The 21,885-nt window shown below is 53.9% G+C and overlaps 1 protein-coding gene across 2 annotated transcripts in view; it reads left to right on the top strand.

The window, feature by feature from the left end:
- Nucleotides 1-16,342, top strand: part of LOC102536350 (interferon-induced GTP-binding protein Mx2) — a 33,042-nt gene extending 16,700 nt beyond the window's left edge. The window contains exons 7-15 of one of the 2 annotated variants that reach the window (XM_072969479.1): nt 2,760-2,958; nt 5,800-5,878; nt 7,947-8,069; nt 8,377-8,518; nt 9,213-9,371; nt 9,780-9,856; nt 11,593-11,847; nt 13,374-13,631; nt 16,041-16,342. In XM_072969479.1, the coding sequence (XP_072825580.1) occupies nt 2,760-2,958; nt 5,800-5,878; nt 7,947-8,069; nt 8,377-8,518; nt 9,213-9,371; nt 9,780-9,856; nt 11,593-11,847; nt 13,374-13,604 (1,265 nt within the window). In that variant the 3' untranslated portion in view covers nt 13,605-13,631; nt 16,041-16,342. Of the gene's footprint in view, nt 1-2,759; nt 2,959-5,799; nt 5,879-7,946; nt 8,070-8,376; nt 8,519-9,212; nt 9,372-9,779; nt 9,857-11,592; nt 11,848-13,373; nt 14,735-16,040 lie in introns of those variants that run through there. The other variant, XM_072969472.1, reaches the window with a different exon arrangement.
- The last annotated feature ends 5,543 nt before the right edge of the window (nt 16,343-21,885 follow it).

The following is a 21,885-nucleotide window of genomic DNA, read 5'->3' as shown; positions in this document are numbered from 1 at the left end:
GGGGACCACGATGGTGCAGAAAGGGGGGAGCAGCGTCTTCTCACGCACTGAGGTATTCTCTGGTCAATGTGAGTTATGTGTACTTTAGCACATTTTTTAAAAACAGAAATGGAATGAATGCCTATGCAGTACTTCCAAAGGGTGAAAATAGAACAAATTTGGTGGATGGTGTAGTTGTGGCTTACAGAATATTAAGCTTGGGGAAGAACAGAGTCAGAATATTTGTGGGGTCCCCACCAAGCTTGTTCCCCATCCATGCACTGCTAAATGCACACTGTCCACACAGCCAGCTCCGGCTGAGCTCCTGGCCCCACCTTGGGACAGAGAAGGCTCTGGTCAAGGTCACCAGAGGCCTCCGTGCTGACAAACGCGCAGTGCCTTCTCTGTGCTCATCTTCCTCCACCTCTCAGCCAGAGTCAAGATGGCGACCACTCCCTTCTTGGCATCTTCCTTCCTTCGCTGGGACATCACGGCCTGCTGGCCTCTGGGTCCCCATTCTCTCTCAGGTCTCCTCTTCCCTGGCCACCTGGAGGTCTCGATCTTGGTCTGGTTGTTTTTTCAATTCTCTAACCTCTAAGTACTGGAAACCCAGAACTTGGTCCTGAGCTCTCCCTCTGTTAACACAGTCTCTTTAAATAATCGCGTCTGTCCACAATTTCGAGTCCCATCGATTTGCCCGCGACACCCACACCTATATCTGTAACCCTTAGCCTTCCCCTAGGCCTGACATCTCCACTTGGAAGCGCATTAAGTGTCTCCAATTTAATGTGACCAAAGCACAACCCCTGGGGTCTGCACCCTACCCAGATTCTCCTCCTTCCCAGGCTTCAGGCCTCTTTCTTAGCGCCACACCCGCCTGCCCAGGTCTGAAGCCAAATCAGACAGTCACCCCTGATTCTGCCTTCTGCTTGCTTGCACATGTCTAACCCATCTGAAGTCCTGGTGACTCTGCCTCCAGACCGACACCACAGCCATCTGCACTTCTCATTTGCACAGGCTGAGCCTCCATCACCTGCTGCCTGGGCTCTCCACACGCACCTTGCCCAGTGCACTGCACTCTCTGCTGGCCTTAAACATGTAAATCGGGTCATGTTGCCCTGCCCCCGACTGACTCTCTAGTGCTCCCTCCTCACATACACAAACCCAGACTCCTGTGCCTGGACGACAAGCCCCCTGTGGCCTGGCCCCTGCGTGGCTCTCTGAGCACAGTTCCCGTTGCTCTCTGCCGCGCCCTCCTCTCCAGTCCCGCTCAGTCATCCCAGCTCCTTCTTCCCGAGGGCCTGGAAGGGTCTTTCTCCATCTTCACTAGGCCGGCTCCTTCCTCCTGTCAGACCTCAGCCTGAGCGCTGCCTTCCCAGGGGCCCGCCTGGGGACCCAGCCGGGATCTATACCATCCACGCCTGCCTGCACTCACCCGCCAGCGGTCACTGTAGTTCTCTGCATAGCACGGATCAACAGCGGATGTTTTTCTTTGTTTCTTTTATGTTACTGGATTCATTTATCTAGCGCTTTCCCACTGGAAGGGAGGGGATATTCATGAGATCAGGGACTTTGCAGTCTTGTTCACGGCCACCTGCTCAACACCCACAGCATGTGCTTGACCCAGTGTGCTCCTTTCTTAATTCAATATGTTTGCGTAAAGCATCTAGGAATGGATTGATTTTGTTTTTATAATTGAAGTGTCTAGAAATGTTTGACAGTTAGTGGCCTTCCCTGTAGCCGGGGCCCTACATGAGGCTTATGAGCAAATGCTGCAGATGGGGGTGCATTCGCATGCATCCTCTTTTTCAACCAGGCTCACTGTGAGAAGGCGCTCTCCCCAGCTGCAGCGAGTCCTAGCAGAGCGTCCCAAGTTCTATTCTCTTGTACTTGTCCTCAGAATAAAGGCCAGTGGCCTAGGCTTCCACGAGTGACCACTGCTTCCAGGGACGGGCCTTCTTGGCTGCTTTCTCCCTCCCAGGGGAAGGTCCTCTCTGGCCACGGCAGGTGCGAGAGTAGATTCAGAGACATCTCGACTCTGTCAGTGACATGAAGGCCTGTGCTTGCACAAACCTCTTGGTGACTGTGAAGATCCGCTCTTAAATAACACCTTTTGGTGACAGGAAGGTCAAAAGAGAGAGAGAAATTCAATCCTTTAGGTGCCAGGAATGTCTCAGGAAATGGTGGACCAGAAGTCCAGACTTCACAGCAAATTAAAAACAATGACAGTGACAGTAGAAGATGACCTTCAGGTTTCTAACAGGAAACAAAGAGGAAATGCAGCGGGAATCTGACACTCAAAGAACACTATCACTCAGAATGCACGGCTTTCCATCCAGTGTGAGTGGGGAGCAGTGAGGGCGGGAGAGCGAGACAGGGAGGCAGGCGGGAGAATCTCAGAGGAGGAACCACAAGAAGGGGGCGGAGCGAGTCTGACCAGAGACTCCAGACCCTCCTGATGACGGGTCCTTGGAAACGTGGTGGTGGAGCCGGTCCGATCTGATGCTGCTGCCTTAGCGTCGGCACCCAGCAGGCACCCAAGAAACATTTGTTAAACAAGTGACCCAAGGCAGTTAAGGAGTCGAGTGAGTGGATAAGCAAATGCAGGTGCAAGGAAGAGGGGTGACGGTGGGATCAATGAATGGGCAGCCAGGCACTGGGCGGTCAAGGCTGCGGAAGACTTGGTTGGTCTTGCGCAAGAAAAGGCCCATAGCCTAGTGGAAGTCAAACACGTTTGAGGGGACAACTGACCTCCAGTGCTTTCCTCCATCATCTCACAGGGATCCTGACCAAACCAGACCTAGTGGACAAGGGCACCGAGAAATGCGTCCTGAACGTGATGCAGAACCTCACGTACCGCCTCAAGAAGGGCTACATGATAGTGAAGTGCCGGGGCCAGCAGGACATCCTGGACAAACTGAGCTTGGCCGAGGCCACCAGGAGAGAGACGCTGTTCTTCCAAATGCATCCGTACTTCAGGTGAGGTTCTTTGGGACAGCCTTGGAGCTGGACTCCCTGGAAGCCAGTTCCGCCTACCAGGATTGGCCGATACGATGACCAAATTACGTGTAAAATTATACCACCTGGCATAACATATCCTTGTCTTAATTTTGGTGTTAAGTTTTGTTGGCTTATTTAAACTAAACATTTTCTCTTGGTCTCTAATGATGCTGCTGATGAAAACCTTGTAACATGGCATTTCATGGGGCATATACACTGTGGTTTCCCCAAAGGTTTTCACTTGTTGCTCATTTGAGTCCCACAAAGTGTTAAGAGGTACATATAGCAGGTGAGGTTCTTCCCATTTTTATAGGTGAGGACGATGAGGTCAAACAAATAGTGAATGAAAAGAGGCCTAGAAATAGATCTTCTAACTTTTGGAAACTAGTGAACCTGGTCAAAGGCGTTAAAGATGTAAGATGTTAAATCAACCAGCACACCCGCTTGCTGTATGGAACTCTCCCAAACCAGCACCCGGATCCTCCCTTCTGTCTGTCCCCACCCTGAATCCAAGACACACACTGTTTTCGGTAGCACTGGGGGTCACAGGGAGAGAAGGCCCCGCTCGCCGAGCAAGAAGAAGGCTCTGTAACAGCCACACCCCTGGTTCTCAGCCCTGAGCCAGCAGGGGGATCCAGCTGGCTGTGCCCCGGCCCAGAGTTTCTGAGGGCTGGGCTTGAGGCCGCAGAATCTGTGTTCCTAACACGTTCCCAGAAGTTGCTGGTCCAGGAACCAGACTTTGAAAACAACCGAATTTGGGGAAAATTAAGTCTTGGATGAAAAAGTGTGTTGAAGCGCTTTGTCGCTGGACATCTGACTTCAGTCATCGTGCGTCCACGCACTGGGACTTGGCCCCTGCAGGACAGCTCTCAGAGCAGCCCTGGGACGATGAGCCCACGGGTCCGTCCTGAATCTGTGCTGACAGCAAACACTCAGAGGCCGGACCGCCTGGTGTGCGGCCCCGGACAAGCGCCTTCCCCTTTGTCTTTGCCTTTGCCTTTCTCTCTGTAAGCCTGGTTGTTCCATGATTAAATATTTGTAAAGCTCTTAGAACGGTGTAGGCACTCAGGAAGCCCCATGTAAACAGTTACAAAATCCATTTCATTACGGCAACAGCATTTGACACAAGGTCGACGTTTCCAAGAAATGTGAAAGTGCACAATGCAGTATTGTTCACCACAGGCACAGCGTTGTTCCACGGATCCCTAGAAGTGACTTATCTTGCAGAATTGAGACTTTATCCCCTTTGCTTAGCAAGCCCTCATTTCCTCCTGCCCCCACACGTGGCAACAGCCATTCCACTCCCTGACGGCACAAGTCTGATGCCTTTAGATAGCTCCTGTAAAGGGAGCCACGTGCTCTTTGTCCTTCTACGGCTGGCTTAATGCACTTAGCATGAAGTCCTCGAGGGTCATTCACGGTGTCACGTGTTGCAAAGTCTCCTTCCTTTTAAAGGTGGAACCATATTCTATTGCAGGCACATCCGCATTTTCTTTATCCACGTGTCTGTCCCCGTCGCAGACACTGTGAGCAGTGCGGCAGTGAACACAGGAGTGTCAGTATTGCTTTGAGATCTTGATTCCAATTCTCTTGAGTAAGTCCCCAGGAGGGAGACGACCGGATCACGTGGGAGCCCCATTTTAAAGTTTGGAATTTTCATACTGCTTTTCGTACTGGCTGCACCATTTTGCACTCCATCGACAGTGCACGAGGGACCCAGCTTCTCCGCATCCTGGCCAGCACCTGTGCTCTGGTGTGTGGATAATATCATCCTCAGAGATGGGAAGTGATGTTTCATTGTGGTTTTGATTTGCATTTCCCTGACGGTCAGCGACGTTAGCACATTTTCATGGACTGAGTGGCCATCGTGTGTCTTCTCTGAGGAAATCTCTATTCCAGTCGTTAGCCCGTTTCTCAGTTGTGTTTTCGGGGTTTTGATAGTGACTTGTAGGAGCTCCTTGTGTATTTCTGAAACACACTCTCGATCAGATGTGTGGTCTGCAGATGTTTTCTCCCGTTTGGTGCGCTGCCTCTTCCTCTGCTAATTGTCTCCTCGGTGCTGGGGCCCCGTGGTTCCATGTAGTCCTGCCTGCCTGCTTTGCTTTTGTTTCCTGTGCTTTTGCTGTCCTGGCTGTGAAACCATTTCCAGGACCGACGGGATGAAGGTGTCGCCCTGGTCCAGGTGTCTGCCTGGGCCAGGCTTCCACTGGAGCCGCTGAGCCGCTTCCTCCTGACTTTTGCGTCTGGTTTGAGAGGAGGATCCAGCCCCACTCTTTGCGTGTGGAAACCCAGTTTGGCCAACACCACCTGTTGGAGAGGTCGTCCTCTCCCCTCTGCAGGTTCTTGGTGCTGTTACCAACGCCAGTTAACGGCGTCCGCGCCCCGCAGGCCCCTCTGCCCGTCTCTGCGGCGGCAGCTCCGTCACATCTGTGACACGTCAGGGGCTGGGGTGCCTGCTGCTTGATCCTCTTTATGGAGGTGGATTCGGCCGTTTGGGGACAAGTGTTGGTTGGGAGAAATGAAATACTATTTTGGGCAAGTCGTTTAACCTCTCTGAAGTTACGTGTGTTTCGCTTTTCCTGAAAAGATGCCTCATGACTTTGTTGGGATGATAAGAGGAGACAGCTGAGTGCAAGCTTCCCGGCCCCGTGCTGGCCGCGGCGCGGGCTTCCACGGAGTTGCCAGTGTCCTTCTCGAGGGCCGCCTGGCTTTTCGGATGACGCGTGTTACCCCGAGACGCGAGCCGCCCTGGCCACCTGCAAGGCCCACTACTGGAGAGCGAGCCCTTCCTGAGCTGACGTGTGCCCTCTCCTGTTTCAGAGGTCTCCTGGAGGAAGGAAAGGCCACCGTGCCTCGTCTGGCAGAAAGGCTCACCGCCGAGCTCACCGCGCACATCAGGGTGAGTCAGAGGGTCGGGCTGCAGGCTACAAAAGTAACAGCCCGTCCAAGTCACGTTCGTGGGCAGCAGTTGGCCAAGACACCCATCAAACTGCCCAAATCAGCAAGCAAGCAAGCATGTCTGAAACGCAAGTCATTCAAGGCACAGGCTCACAAGAGAGCGCCTGTAACGGGGAAGCAACGCCTGCATGATGTTGGAAGAAAGAGTGAATCCGTCCGTTCGGGGGCAGTGAGGGAGGAAGGAGGACTCAGCGCCCGGGGCCGCCAGGGCCGTCCAGCAGCGGGGAGAGCGGCCGAGAGGGGAACGGACGCGCGGCAGCTTGGCAGGAGCTTGTTAACGCGTCACGGCACAAAAATCATCTTCCCAGCTTCCAGCTCGTAGGAGAGAAATGTTCAGTGTTCACCGGTTCTCAAGCACAGACGACCCCAGGCAAAGCTCTCCTGGCGTCGCTGACGCCCGGGCGACCGTGGCCCGGTGTTCTCGGAGCAGCAGAGCCCGTGTCGTGCTGCCCGGACCCGTGTGCCCGAGGTCGAGCAACGCGGGAAGAGTGAACATTAACCCTTAGGGCAGAGACGATCCCGGGGGCTGGATTCCAGTCTGTGCTGAGCTGGCTGTCACACAAAGGCAATGGATTCTTTTGAACCGGAAAACACAGATTCACAGGATATTTGCTTGGAAGTGGCCAGTGGATCTCAAACTGTGTGTGCACAGAAGTTACCCAGAGTGTTTCTTTCAGCTCAGATTCCCAGGGCCTGGGTCCGAATTTCCGAGTCACCAGGCGTTGGGTGGGATCCACGAGTCTCCCCCTCACGTTCCAGGTGACCTGGGGAACACACTTTGAGGAACACTGATTCCAGGGAAATCCCCTTAATCTGAAGCACAGGATTCTGAGAAATGCATGCCTGCCTCAGAGGTATATCCCTTGTCTAGTGGAGATAAACACCTTTTTTTTTAGAAGATATTGCATTTTGATAATAGTTTCATAACCTACATTTAAATATTTCACATTAACATTTAAACATTTAAATACTTCACGTTAAACATTAAAATTTAAATATTTAACATTTAAATACTTCATTGAAATTCGAATTTAAGTTTTTTACTATTTTGAATTCGTTAAACATTGTGTATCAAGACTCAGTTATGATCATTGGAAATATCAGAAAAAGAATGAATACATTTCTGCCTATGGCTGCGAGCTGCCAGAGAGAGAGAGAAACACACACACCATATCGACCTCTTGGGAAGCTAATCCACAAACTGCCTGTAAATCCCCATGAGCTCATCCTGCCCGGTGTCTGCACCAGCATCATGCACTCAGGTGCCTTTACCTACCCTGTTCCCGGGCACGGGCCGAGGATCGGGTGGTCAGGGTGCCCAGTGGAACTCTGCACCTTAGTAGCTCAGTGATATATCGAGCAGTCCGCCTCTCTGAGCCACAGGCTCCTCTCTTGTGAAAAAGAATCAATAAAGACGTGTGCTTTGTGTTGCCTGTGGGGCTCACCTGAGATGTGAGGTCTTGGACCGATGCTTGGCCCAAAGACCCCCCTCCCGGGTGTCCGCTCCATCCTTCCCAGTCCCTGACTTTGTCATCTTCATCAGTTACACTGACTGGTTGGCATGGTGCCCAGCCTGACACCAACACGAAAACACATCCTTCCACCAAAGCACCATTTATCAGTTTACAACACTCAAACTACCACCAACAGAGCATTTCATTAAATAAGTCTCCCATTATTTTCAAGTGTATTTGTTCTCTCGATGCAAAGCTCCAAGCCAAACAAAACAAAACAAGAAGCGGCCCCTCCTCCCCTGACGGCCCCCCTCCCAGATCACCCCGCAAAACCTCGCAGAACACCGGATCTTTCCAACTGCAGTGCATGGCATTGCCTTCAAAGCCCAACTTGGGCTCCTTAGCAGGTATCCAACTAAACAAGCTTCCCACAGGGTAATAGGAATTCCGGGTCCCCTGGAAACTTTCAGATGGGATTCCGCCCATATACCTGAGAAAGCTGTCGTCTGATTTCATCAAGCTGCAGAGTTTCAGTGTTTCTCTTACTTTGTTCAGAAATCCCTCCCACTGTTGGAAAATCAAATAAAGGAGAACCAGCAGAGGGCGATAGAGGAGCTGCGCCAGTGTGGAGCCAACGTCCCCAGCCATGATGCTGATAAAATGTTCTTTCTGATTGAGGTGAGGATGCCAGGGACTGCGTCTGACACTGGGCACAGAAAGTGGCTTCTGCGTCACCCGGTCTCTCTAGGTGGCCGAATCCTTCCTGGTGGCCCCGCACGTCTCTAGGTGGCCCTCCACGTGAGCGTCCCCGCAGGTGACATGTGGGAGCTCCGCCCTGTCCCCTCTGTGTCTCAACAGGGGATGAGGTGGCTGGGGGTTCCCCTGATCTCCTTGCAGACCCCAGCCCCCCACCACACGCTGCTGTCCCGGTTCCTGCTCTTAATATGACCACAGGACTGATGGATGATTTTATCTCATTTTTCAGAAAATTAAGGCATTTAATCAGGACATTGAAAAGTTAATAGAAGGAGAAGAAGTCGTAAAGGAGAAAGAGGCCCGCTTATATAACAAAATCAGAGAGGAGTTTAAAAACTGGGTCCTCATACTTGCAGCCAACACCGAAAAAGGTAAGTCCTGGGGCAGTGCTCCCCTAAGAGCAGGGTCATATTCCCCGAGACCAGACAGCCATCGGGGGAGCACTGTCCTCGCCAGCTCAGCAGGAGCCAGCCCCCCCCACCTGCCGTGTCCTTCTTGCCTCCCTGCTTTTCAAGGCTGGACAGTATCACTTACCCCGTCTCTCCCCTTCTCTTCAGCCCTAACGCAGGACCAAAGAGGGTGATGGTTTTCCTGACAAAGTTCTAGCTTCCATTCTGCTGCAGCCCAGGTCCCAGGAGGATACGTGCCCGTGTGTGCGTGTGCGTGTGCGTGTGCGTGTGTGTCTGTGTGTGTGTATCTTTGTTTTAACGCTTAATAAAAACAGCCCTCTCCATCCATGGGAGGATTCCTCCGGCTGTGTCTGGATGTGTTCTTGGGAGAGCTGCAAGTGCACAAGAATTTCTGAGGTTCTGTTTTCACTGAATCAGATTTTTTCCCTTCTAATTATAACCATTCAACTTCTCTCTCAGGATGACGACCCTCAATTGAAACACATTTGAACAGATAAAGATTTCTGTGTCTTAAATGTCACTGTTTCTCAAATTGGCATTATCAGAGCAATACATTTTTTGATTAGAAACATTGGGGTAAGTTTCAGTGGGTCCCATCTGTAAAATATCTCCGAAATTATTAGAGTTTACCATGGTGGTTTGTTCTGTCTTGTAGTTAAAAATGTCATCCACGAAGAAGTCTCAAGATATGAGAAGCAGTATCGAGGCAAAGAGCTCCTGGGCTTCGTCAACTACAGGACGTTTGAGACCATCGTGAAGCAGTACCTGGAACGGCTGGTGGACCCGGCGGTCGTCATGCTGCAGAAAGTCGTTGGTAGGAGCTCTCCTGCCAGCTGTACCTCCCGTGGGTGCCAGGGCCTTGGGTGGGGGGGGCGGGAACGGAATGATCGGACACAGGCTGCGGATTCTAGCAGCCTCGGGGGGAGGATGAGTATGTGTGAGCTTTATCTGCATCATAGCTGGGCCTCTGTGCTGCTGTGCGGGGAGCAGTCCCGTGCTAACCCTGTAGAGGACACACCCAGCAAAAGGCCAGGAAACCCAGGGACCTGCTCAGGGTGGCGGTGACAGTGGGGTTGAGAGCCGTCCCCCCTTCCCCCTTGGTCTGTGGATCTGGGGAGCTCAGCCCCAGGACGGGGACAAGGCGTCATGATCCATCCACCCTGTGTCTTCAGCCCGTTTCTTCCTGGCTGCAGTTCACTGCCGTTTTGCTTTCTTTGCTCAGAGACTGTCTGGCACACTTTCACCGACACAGCCAGAAAACACTTCAGTGAGTTTTCCAACCTCAATCAAACTGCCCAGGTGAGTGCCTGCCGTTTACCTGCTGGTCACCTGTACTTCGGGCTGACCCACCGGGTCTAACAGGTGAAGGAAGCTAGACATGTACTGTCCGTTGGAGACAGGAGGCCAGGGTGACGACTGCAGGGTAGCGGGGCTGGCGACTCCAGGAGCGGCGGCCCTTTGGCTCCTGCTCAGGAGAGGCCCCCTCCCTGGCGAAGGAGACCAAGCGCGCGCCCGGGAGCTCTCTTTCCCGCGAGCCCCCCAGCCCGGCGGGGCGCGGGCTGGCCGGTGACACCCGAGCCTGTCACTGAGCCGAGGGACTGGCTGGGGCTTGGAGTCTCCTCCCAGCACCAAGGACAGCGTGTCTGCGAGGCCGACCCCAAAGCCTTCCACGCCTGACTTAAAGACCTCGCCAGGGCTGTGTGCGTCTTCAGTCAGCAGCCGGCAGTTCTCCCCGAGCCCCTGTCTCAGTAGAGGGGAGCGAGGGCTGTCCTGGCTCCCATTCGGGTTGCGATTAAAACCCTCTTCTGCCCAAGCCTCGGCTGACGGGTCCGAGTCTCATCCCGCATCAGCTGAGCCAGGAAAACCGGTTCTGTCATTCTCTATCGCAAAACAATTTCTTCTTTCACCTCTTTGGCCAGTTGGTGAAAACTGAACTTCATTTCTGAGCCCTCTCTCTGCCTTTCCCAGAGGCTGTGCCCAAGTCCCGGGGCACCTCCTCAGGGGGTGGGTGACAGGCCGGCAGCTTTCAAGATGCAGGCAGTCCCCCGAGGGCCTGGGCGGCTGGTGCCCTGGGAGCCTCGTGCTCCTGCCTGCGCGGTCGGTCCTGCTGAGCTCTGGCCCAGCCCTGCCAGGGCCCGGGCTCCCTGCAGCAGCACAGGCTGCTCCCGGGACGAGGAGACAGCTGGCGCCCAGGGGCCTCCGTCCCCTGTGCCGTCCTGGAAGTCTGGGCACAGCTCCGGGGCCACACTGCCCCCCACGGTGACCGGGCTCCCACCCGGACACGCTCCCCGCCATCTGCTCTCTGCCCCAGAGCAGCATCGGGGCCCAGGGTCTCGTGTCCTCCGTTTCACTCCTCGTGGGAAGTGACACACGGCCCACTCCTGCTCTCAGACTTCAGTCCTGGGAGCGGGGCTGCCACATACATGCTTTTGGCCACGCACTCTCCTCTCCAGAACAGAGGGGCAGCCTGCCTTCGTGAAGCTCACAGGCTCCCTCTTCTCTCCAACCACTCTCTCCGCCCCCAGCATACGAAAGTCCCGTGGAAACTCGAAAACCGAGAAGTGACTCCCTGCACTGTGCGTCCCCGCCCTTCCCGGGGCCTCTGCCTGTGCGGGGTCGCGGGAGTCGCAGGGCTTCGGGGAAACCCGGGTCTCGAGCTGCTGCCCCACCGCGGTCGTTAGCGCAGGAGTCCTTCTGAAAGCTTGGACCGAAGCCAGCCAGCGACCCCAGAGTGTGGACGCACAGACGCAGACTGAAGCACAGCTGAGGGAGCAGAAAGGCGGGGGTGTGGGAGGAGACGGAGGTCGGGGCGGAGGGAAAACCCAGGCAGCACGGAAGGCGGGCCTGGCCCGAGCCGCGGGGGAGCCGCCCGCAGGCCCGGGCAGGACGGCAGCGCAGGCCGAGCCGGGGCCTCCTGGAAGCCGCCACTGGCAGTCTCAGGCGCAACAGTGTTCAGCGTGACGGTACTTTCTCAGTCATTTTCACAGCAGGGGGACAAAAGAGAAGTAAGGTGTTTCTCTTTCTTATCCAACCAGAACAAGATCGAAGACATAAAAACACAACAAGCAGAAAGAGCAGAAAGGTTCATCCGACTGCAGTTCAAGATGGAGCACCTGGTTTATTGCCAAGACCAGATTTACAGCGTGGTTCTGAGCAAAGTCCGAGAAGAGATCTTCAACTCAGTGGGAAAGCCTTCCCAGAATCTTCAGTTGAAGTCAACCTCTTTAAGTGACCCGTCTTCGGTTTCCTCCATCACTGAGATCGGGGTCCACCTGAATGCGTACTTCCTGGTGAGTGTGCAGGTGCACAGGCCAGCACTGTGGCCCCTCCGAGCCGAGGCTGGCTACCCTGGTTGACAGCTGCTTACCTGAGCGAGGAGGGGAGGGGCACCGCCGTGTGTCAGGCCCCTTCTGCTGTGACCAGTTTCTCATACGTCACCCCCTTGTAGTTGACAGTCACCCTGTGGAGCCTGTGTTCATTACTTTGCCCCAAATCAGGTTCTCAATGGGGCAGAGCATGTCCTCAAAATTAATTCCAGCTCCAGAGCCGTATGTTTTATGCTATGCATAAATTACAAAACTGCTATCAGAATGCGGCAAAACACAGCAAGCACTAACTTTACTGGATACAGTTTTGCTTCCTTAACGTTCAGAAGGCCCTCAGCTCTTGAAGGCCTCGAATTCACTAGCTCCACATCAGGAATGGAAAAGCCTTTTCCTAGATGCTGCGACCCTGTCAGCTGCGTGGTTCCCGGCCCTCCGCCCACGGGCTAAAGGCTTAGGGTGCATAGAAAGGACGGTAGCTGTTAAACTGCAGGGAAGCCCAACTCCTGCAGTCCTTTCTTGATCAGAACAGAAAGTAGAGTCACCCAGATGTGGGGTCCAGCTGCCAGGCCACCTGGAGACGCTGAGGAAGAGAGGGAAGGAGGCAGCACTGGAGCAGTGCCACCAAACTCAGGTCCAGCTGCTCGCTGCGCGGAAGTCACTGTTCAAAGGCAAGTGTTGGTAGGAAGGAAAGGTGCCTTATCAGAAGGCCGGCAGTCTGGGGAGAAGGGAGGCTCAGGTCCCCCAAAACCAAGATTCTGCTCAGCCATGACAGGTTTTAAAGGGAGAAAAGGGAAGTGACCTCCGTACATCCCTGAGGCGGGAGGTTAGGCTCTGCGTCATTGCCCACTGCGTGCGGGCTGGTGCCTCCTTGTCCTCCTTCTTCAGTGTCACCTCGTCCACGTGGTCTGCCTGCAGGATTGCTAAGGGGGCTGTTGGGATAGAGAGCTGGTCATTCTTTAACTACTTAATTCTTCATTCCGACTTCTTTTAATCCAGGGAAAGATTCAACGCATTGCGTGCATTCCATGGAGCGTAAGTCAGGAGTCAGGCTAAATGTTACCTAGTGATCTCATTTGTGTAAGGTTTGACAGGAACAGAAATGGGCAGACAGGAAAGGAGCGAAAGAGCTGCTTACAGGAGATCCCGACTCACTCCCAGAGGCGCCCCGGGGTCCCGGGGCCGGGAGGTCTCTGCGGGGGGCTGAAGTGGGGGAGGGGGAGGAGCCCCTGGGAAGGCTGGGCTGTCCAGAAGGTGGTATGGGTGTGCTAGCCTACAGGCGGGCTCTTATTGCCAGAGGGCATGCCTGGGTAGCGAAAAGTGGGCAACTCAAGCAGATCCTTCCCTTGGTTTGGTGCTGACCCTGGAGTGGAGGTGGGCCTGACACCAGGACCTCCCAAGGCGTCCATCCATGCGTCCGTCCGAGAACTCCTCTCTGCAGCCACAGGCCTTGGGCTGAGACCCCTCCTGCTGACCCTTCTTCCCCCTTCCAGGAAACCAGCAAACGTCTTTCCAACCAGATCCCGCTCATCATTCAGTACTTTATGCTCCAAGAGAACGGCGACCACGTGCAGAAAGCCATGATGCAGACGCTACAGGAGAAACAGCAGTATTCCTGGCTGCTTCAGGAACAGAGCGACACCTCTGCCAAGAGGAGAGTCCTTAGGGAGAAAGTTCACCGGCTTGATCAGGCTCGGCGAGCCCTCTATCAGTTCTCACTCTGAAAGGAACAGGCTCCCGAAAGAACGGCGGTACTTCTGGGTTTTGCTTCTGTGTGTCACGGAAGGGAGGTGGCACGGGAAGTGGCTTCTCTCTTGGGGTCGGAGTTTTCTGTTACTGTCGGGGCCATCTTCACGGTCCTTCTCTCAGCACCAGAGTTTCTACCTGACGCGCATCCGTGCTCAGAGCTGTCTCCTCTGCCAGGAGGTCCTCCCCATCCTCCATGAAGAGGGAGCTCTGCAGCCCTTGTGTCCTGTAGCCTCCAGTTACAGCGTTCTTAAACACCGCTGCCATTCTTTGTTAATTTGTCACCCCTCCCCATTCGACTATGTGACCCCAGAGGAGGGGTAAGGTCAGCCTCTTGTTCTTTTGTATTTCCAGACTCTCACATGGTACGTAGCACATAGTAGCCCCTTATTAACTGTCTCATCAAATAAGCGAATTGTGGAGATTCCCCAAGGCTACAGCTTAAATCCTGGCTTTGGTTGTTTGGGATGGTGTCCCTCAGCTGGTCCCTTGCGGATGAATTCGGTCATGACACCTGCTTCTCATCATTTGCTGTGATGGCGTTTCCCAGTCCCCCAGGAGAAAAGAGGCTGAGTGATACCTTTTTCCATTTGTATTGTTTTGTATTGTGTGATTTCCCATTTCTGCGTTGATTCTTAAAAAATTTTAATAAGGAGATCATTTTTTAAAAATACAGAGCTTCTGACCAGTGGTCATCTCTAGACTGGAGGGTCATGGCTAGTTTTATTTTCTTCTTCACACTAAGCGGTCATAGCTTCTCAGGACTTTAGGGAGGTGATGTGAAACCATGTCTGCAAACCATGTGCCCCAAAGCAGGTGTTCAAAAATGCCAGTAATTCTTCACTCTAACAAAGAGATCTTCTTGTTTTCTTTACCTCCTTGTCCACAGAGCAGCCCTCACTTCTAAAGCTCTTCCAGCCAGTTCCTACATTTAGGTCTTTGATAAGATTTCGAGTCTGTTTTTGTGCATGGTATTAGATAAGGGTCCAACGTCACTCTGTTGCATGTGGATGCCCAGTTTCCCAGCTCCCTTTGTTGAGAAGACTGTTTATTCATATTGATCTCTGCACCTTGTCAAATTCATTAAACATATGTGCCAGGATTTGTTTCTGGGCTGTCCTAGTTCTGTTCCATTGTTCTATAGGACTATCTTATGCCACACTGTTTTCGTAATTGTAGATTTGTAGTAAGTTTTGAAATCAGAGAGTGTTGGTCCTCCAGCTTTTTTCTTCCTTTTTTTTTTCATGACTGTTTTGGCTATTCGTTGTCCCTGGAAATTCGATAGGAATTTTCGGATGGGTTTTTCCTTCTGCAAAAAAAAAATGTCATTGGGATTTTTGATAGAAATTATACTGAACCCATAGATCGTTTTTGGTAGTAGTAGTTTATACTACTTACAGCCGGTATATCCAAGAACAGAATGCTGCCTACATTTCTCCATGCTGAATTCCCCCCAGATGCACTGTGGGTGGGGGACTACAGTGTCTAATGGCTTGATCCTTGTAGAGTGGGAGTGGTAGGCAAGATTTTTGTCTTTATGGTCCTAAATTTAAAGTAGAGACAAGAAACGAGGGCCTCTGTCAGTAATCACCCAAGTAGAACTGCTCTTCCTGGAGATAAAGGAGTTAATGTCTAACAAATTCTTAAGTGTGTCTTGCAGAGCAACATCTCAGAAGCAGCTCTTTCCAACCCTTCAGCCTGTAACCAGCTACACCATTTAAGCTCCCTTTAGTTACATTTCTTTCTTTATTTCTTTTTCTCTTTAATCACATAGCTTCCCAGCTTCATGTAGCCCAGTTGTTTTACAGGAAATTGGAGTTAGACCTGGTCCAGTGCCAGCCGGCTAAGCTGGTTGGGACCACTGACCCCAAAACTGGGCCTGGACAAGTGTTTGATGAGGGGCCTTTGACATCTGATGGCAGGAAAATGGTGCCCTCCCATCATGTTCAGCGCCTGTGAGACAGGAGGGCAGGGGCAGGAACAAGCATTAAGAAATGACAGAGCGATTAGCGTCAAGATGCCGGAAGATTCACCTCCCAGTAGACCTCAAGGCACAAGATGTCTGGAGATTTGACTTCCAGCAGACCTTGAGCTTCATTATTGGCTGATTGTTTTCCCTTAGTAGCTCGATGACACACCCAAAGGCGCCATAGCAGTTCTGAGGCTGACCAAAAGAAGTCCAAAAGTGGGTAGTGGCCTGGCTCCTGGGAATCCCAGGCCTTCCCTCAAAGTCCTTGGAATAAAAAGTCCTCCCCCTTGTTAGCACACAAAGCCAATAAGCACTAACAACCCCTCACCTCGTGGTCTTTCTCTTGCCTGTAGAGAAGGCTTGCATTCTGTCCATGGAGCGAGCATCTCTCTGAATAAATCTACATTCACTCCATTATGGCTTGGTCTTGAATTCTGTCCTGCAGGAAGCCAAGGACCCTCACCTGATGAGGTGCTTCCCAGGGATTCACCTGGGACCTGGGACATGGCCATCTTTGTGTGCCCTGTTTTCTTGTATCATCTGGAGGGTGAATCTGCAGAGACATGTGACCCAGATGCACCTGTCTAAGACACTGATTACCTCACCTTCCCCACCTCCAGTCACCCTGCACCAAGTCTAGGGCCACCCTGCTTCTCCCATAAACCTCCCCACCCCTGGCCTCCGGGAAGGTGGATCTGAGACCTCTTCTCCCATCCCCTGGCTTGGCTGCCTCGTGAATAAACTCTCTCTGCCACAAACCTCTTCAGCGTCTCAGTGTCTGACTTACTTTGGGTCTGCCAAAAAGATTTGGTTCAGCAACAAAATTCTGGTCATTTGGGGCTCATTGTCACAGGACTTCTTGTCTGCCTCCTGGGTTGTTAACAGACAGCAATGTGACTTCTCACAAGGCTGCCTAAGGCCGGCTGGCTTCCTGGACTGGCTACTGGGACAAGGGGTTGGTTTCCTGGGCAGGCTGCTGCAGCCTGCGGGTCAGAGCCCCATCTTCATCTGTGATCTGACCACCGTCTCTGTGCATATTAAGTCTCGCACAGCTTACTCTGTCCTGTGGGGCCTTCCTACCTCCTCTGCCCGCCGGCATTGCAGACCTGCTTCTACAAGTGATATCTGTCTTGTTCACAGTCTGGGGCTATGCATTGCTTGAATCTGGTCCCTCCCCATCCACCCCCATCTCTTCCCTCCCACATCCTGTTGAAACTACCCTAGGATTCCTCACCAACATGGACCTGCTCCTTTGGGGTGGGAGTCAAATGTGCAGTGATAAGAGGGAGGACTGTCCTGGAGAAGGTATCCACTGGTACGGTAAACAAATGTGGAGTTCCCAACTTGTTTCTACCCCCTTGAGGCCCTAAATGCCTCTTTGGTCATGCATAATGACATGGCGTAATGGTTGTCTACAGTTACATTACAAATTTCACCCCCAAAATTTCTTGTTTCACTATTTCTTTGGATCAGGAAGTCACAACAGCCCTGGTCTGGTGCCTCTGGCTCAGGGTCTGTCCTGAAGTTGCAGTCCAGCTGTGGACCAAGCAGCTGCCCTCTTGGCTCAAGGCTCAGCTGGGGGAGGGTTCACTTCCTTGGAGCAGTGAGCAGTGGCTGGCAGGTCATTGTGATGCAGCAGAGAGAACAGGACAGCTTGTGGAAGTGCAGAGAGAACTGTTTTCCTTTCTCTCTAGATGTGTGCTTTGGGCAAAAGAGTCGACCTCTTTGAGCTCCATTCTGAACTGATTTATTGTTGCGAGATTAGAGACCATGTGGGTAGACAATTTAGCCCAGTACGTTTTGTGATCATTCCATGGACTCCTCAAACACAAGAGATGACAATTTTAACACAGAGCTACTGTGCTGGGGGTCCGTCCACTTCCTATTCTGTGACACAGAGCCCAGTTGCAGCCAGCGGAGAAATGAAACATCCTACGTAGGAATTTGAAGAAGTTTGAAAAGTCAGTGGAAAGAACAGTTAACTCTCATTAGCCACTGGGAGAGGTCCTGGTAAGGCAGGTAACACATGGTCCTGCCTTCCTCTGAAAAGTATACTTTCACCAAATGCTGATCACCAGGCAAATGCCAGAGGGGCAGCTGGCCCTTATCCTGGAGAAGTGATTTTAGAAAAGCCACCGACCTTCCCCAGGGGCTGGGCATTGGGCCACGTGTACTTCACCAGCCAGGGCTCAGGGCCCAGGGCCACCAGCTCAGCTCCATCAGTGACAGACCCTGCGTTCCTAACAAGGCTCCAGGTGAAACCAGTGCTGCTGGTCCAGGAATTAGCCTTTGAGAAGCACAGGTCTACGCCACCCGCACAGAAGAAAAAACAAAACGCAGCAGTGACACAGGATTCTGACACGGGCTTCAGGCAGGAGAGAAGGGCGCTGGGCCAGGGCGCGCTGCTCTGCTCTTCAGCCCCCACGGCGTCAGATCTGGACGCATTACCCGGAGGTTACCGGATGCCACACCGCTCCGCGAGATCCTGGGCTCCGAAGGACTGAGTCCAGGTTCCAAGTGATGTCAGAGCTGCTGCCTGCTCAGAGAGCACAGCTCACCTGCAGGGAGGCTGAACAGCGACGGTGCGGGGCTAGGGGCAGGCCTCTGACACCGACTCTCCCCTAGGTACCACCCCTTCCTCCGGATTTCACCCCCAGTCGCCTCCTGGTCCTCCAGCAACGTCCTCTGCTTCAGCGGACTCTGTCCCCGCCTCCCAGCACTGTCCTCCTCCGGGCCGCGCCCCATGCCCCGTTCTGCCTCTGGCCCCGCCCCTCCTCCTTCCGGCCCCGCCCCTTCTCCCAGCACTGCCCCTCCAGGCCCCGCCCCTTCTTCTGGCCCCGCCCCTATCCCTATACTCCCTCACCCTGCCCCCTCTTTCTTTGGGCTCCGCCCCTCCGCCCCCGCCCCCTGATTCCTGAGTGGCTCTAGGTTTCATTTCTCTTGATAGAGAAAAAGAAACTGAAACCTTACTAGAACTGACTGGGAAACTTGAGATCAGAGAAGACAGGAGGGGAGGAGGCAATGCAGGAAACCCAGTGGCTTAGGGTAACTCTCAGGAGATCACAGAAGGACCACTCATTCTAGAAACACTGATTGAAACGTTATGTGCCAGGAACTGTGCTAGACCCCAAGTGAAACAGCCAACATCACGACGTGGTCCTGCCCCACTGACGGCCTGGTGACACACTGCACCTTCACAAGGCCAGAGACAGCGTGAGGAGGCCATGATCCTGGGGAAGGGGGTGCTGGGCATGGGGCTCTCAGAAAGCAAGTGTGCTAGGCCTGGAGAAGGACTGAGTGAGGGTGCTTTCTGGGAAGAAGCCCAGCACCGCAGATGGAGGAGGAACCGGGCTCCTGAGCTGGAGGGAAACCTTGTGTAGTGAGGAGGTGCCACATCCAAGCAATGGGGGTGCAGCGAGGTGAGGCCTGGCACAGGCAGGCTTGGTGCCCTAAGCTGAGCAGTACCTTCCCCCCTCCCAGCCCTGCAGGGGGAACCTGCAGCATTTAAACAGGGTGCTGTTCCCTTCCCACAGGTGTCTGAGGAAATGCACCAGTTTGTAGGTAGGGCGCGATGCCTAGAAGCTTGCTGGGCCTGGTTTCCCGGTAACACCAGCTCACCTCTCCTCTGCAAGGCCAGGCCAGGCTGGGCATCCGATGAGACGACTGGACAAGGAAAAGAGAGACCTGGAGAGCCCTGGGCACCCATGACTGCACAGGCGGCAGGGGGTGGGCGGCGAGAGTGAGTCTTTGACCTCTGACATGTGTCCCTGTGGATGCCAGGGTTTTGCTAGACACGTTTCAGCGCGGTGAGGAAACAACAGTAAGAGAGCAGGACCGGGCAGTGGCATGGCGGGATCTCGGGGGCTCAAGGGGCTGGGCCCAGACCAATGACATTCAGCCTGTGACTTCTCAGCACCTACTGCTGGTAGGTGGCAGGCCCTGGAGGGATACAAGCTTGAAAAGACTTTGTCGAGACCTCTGTGAGACTGCTACGGTGGTGCCCGCATTCTCCAAGATGCAGAGCATCCATCTGAGAGGCAAACATCATTGCCTGAGCTGAGTCAGGCCTGCAAGGAGCTCCCCAGGGCAGCTGCAGAGACACGGACCATGCAGTCAGGACTTGGCAGGGGAGGAGACTGTCTCTGGGAGCCCAGGGAGAAGGACAGACAGGCGGACAGAAGCTGGGCCGCACTCAGGGATGGTGAGTGGGGTGCTGGCCTGGGACACAGCTCTCAAGGGCTGAGAGCTTGAAACTCCTTGGTAGACCACAGAGGCATCAAGGATTCTACAGGAGAGAAAGAAGCGTCAGCAACACAGGTGGGGGCTGTGAGCTTCCTGAGAACGGGGGCTCACCTTGTGGGCTCTGGTCTGGAGAGGGGACGCTGCAGAGCACGGGCCTGGGAAGGAAACCTAGACTGCAATCTCCGCTCTCCCCCTTCTTGGACGTGGGGCCCAGCAGTAAGCGAAGGCCTGGGCCTCGGTCTCCTCCTATGTGAAATGGGAGTGCTACCCTGACTCCCCCCACAGGGTGGTGGTGAAGGTGAGTCATTCTCTCAGCCTGGCCCCTCACACTTACTTTTGCCTAGTACACAGGAGCTATTATTGTACTAGTGTTGAATTGTACCCCAAACACGCCCCTGGGTTCTTCAGGGAACCGCCATATAACGAGCCTGTGAGAAACAGCAGGTCCCAGAATCCCAGGCCAGGAGGCGAGAAGGGGAGGGGTGGGGATCAGCTGGGGCTCCAAAGGTAAGGCCACACTTGCAGCCCTGAGAGTGAGGGGCTCCTTCAATCTGCCCGCAGACACCTTGCCCACTGTCCCCAGTCCTGGCCCTGGCCCCAAACAGTTTTCACCTTTGCTGGTCGCTCTTTCTGAATTCCTCCCTGAACAGGAGTCACGGGGAGAGCCTCCCGCGGTTTGAAGGTGCAGGATCATCCCTCAGAGCTGAGCCTGTCATCCACCAAGTGCCTCTCTCTCCCCACTTTCCCCTGCCTTTAGGTGCAGGTTTGCTCCTTCAGCACATCCTCCTCACAGCCCACGCAGAAATGGTGTCACTCTTCTTTGTGACCAGAAAGTATCTGAGGCCCAGACGGGGCGAGCAGCCAGGCAAAGTTTCCTTGACAGTTACCGCGGAAGCCTGTGCCCTCCCGCCAGCGCGCCCTGGGTGGGACGGCCCAGCCCCCAGCGGCGGACCCCGCAGAGCAGGGCAGAGGTCAGGCCAGAGAGCAGCTCTGCGGTGGCTCCTCGCCTTCGTTCTGGTGCCGCCATAGTGAATTTGTTCCCATCCAAGCTTTCCCTGTGTGGATGAGGAACGCCCCCGCCATATCAAGTAAACAGAGGATGTTGCGGCAATCAAGCCACCAGCCACTGCAGCCTCCTCCGACTGTGCACCCAGAGGGGACTCCGGATGGAGAACAGCAGGACACTGGCCCTAGAGAGCTGAGGTGCGGCTCAGAGGAATGATTTCAGTGAGCCCCGTCTCTTGCATCTTCCCACATACAGAAAAGCACAAAATTCACTAACTTGAGATGTCTGGGTTTTCGGTAGCGGTAATCTTTTGAAGTTCAGCCTGTCAGGTTTTTGTTGTAATCCCCCACGTATCCTACCCCCTCCCTTACCCCTTAGGAGGTGTCCCTCAGAGCGACTGCGAGGCTGTGCTGGGGGAGGCCCTCAACCCATCCGCCAAGTAAACATCACTCCCAACTTTTGGGTTGTGCAGGGTTTTTCCCAGTGGACGCCTGACCCCAGCCCCTGGAGCTGAGCAGCTTCCGGGTCTTCCTGCGGGGTGGGGGAGACCTTTGCTAATCACAGGAGTCTTCGGGGTGGAGGGGAGGAGGCTGGTTTTGGGCTTGTCCGGTGGGCTGAGGGGATGGGGTGTCGCCCCACCCACAGAGCCCTCCCCGGGAGGGCCACTCATGGGTCTACTTGACCTGAGCCCCCACCTCCGCCCCCGTTCCATTCTGGGGAAATGCAGTGAGCTGAGCTCCAGAGAGGGCTTGAATCTGACGAGGACACTCAGGAAAGGAGGAAGAAGACATGGCTCTGCTTGGGGAGGGAGATTTGGGGGAAGCTGTGGGGCTTAGAATGCTTGACAATCCCTGGATGTTCCGAGTGAAACTACAGCAGGATTTGAAGCAGCCGGTTATCAGCGTTTGTGTTCAGAAGACCAGGGGTTAAGGGACCTGCTAGGTTCAAAGCATTGCACAGCTTTGCTCAGCTTTGGCTGACTCGGGGCTGTTCGGGCAGTGGCTCTGCATTTGTGCAGTCAGGAGAGCCGAATAAAGCCGAG

The sequence above is a fragment of the Vicugna pacos genome, chromosome 1, assembly GCF_048564905.1.
Source record: "Vicugna pacos chromosome 1, VicPac4, whole genome shotgun sequence".
NCBI lineage: Eukaryota > Metazoa > Chordata > Mammalia > Artiodactyla > Camelidae > Vicugna > Vicugna pacos.
This window is presented reverse-complemented; position numbering and strand designations above follow the sequence as displayed.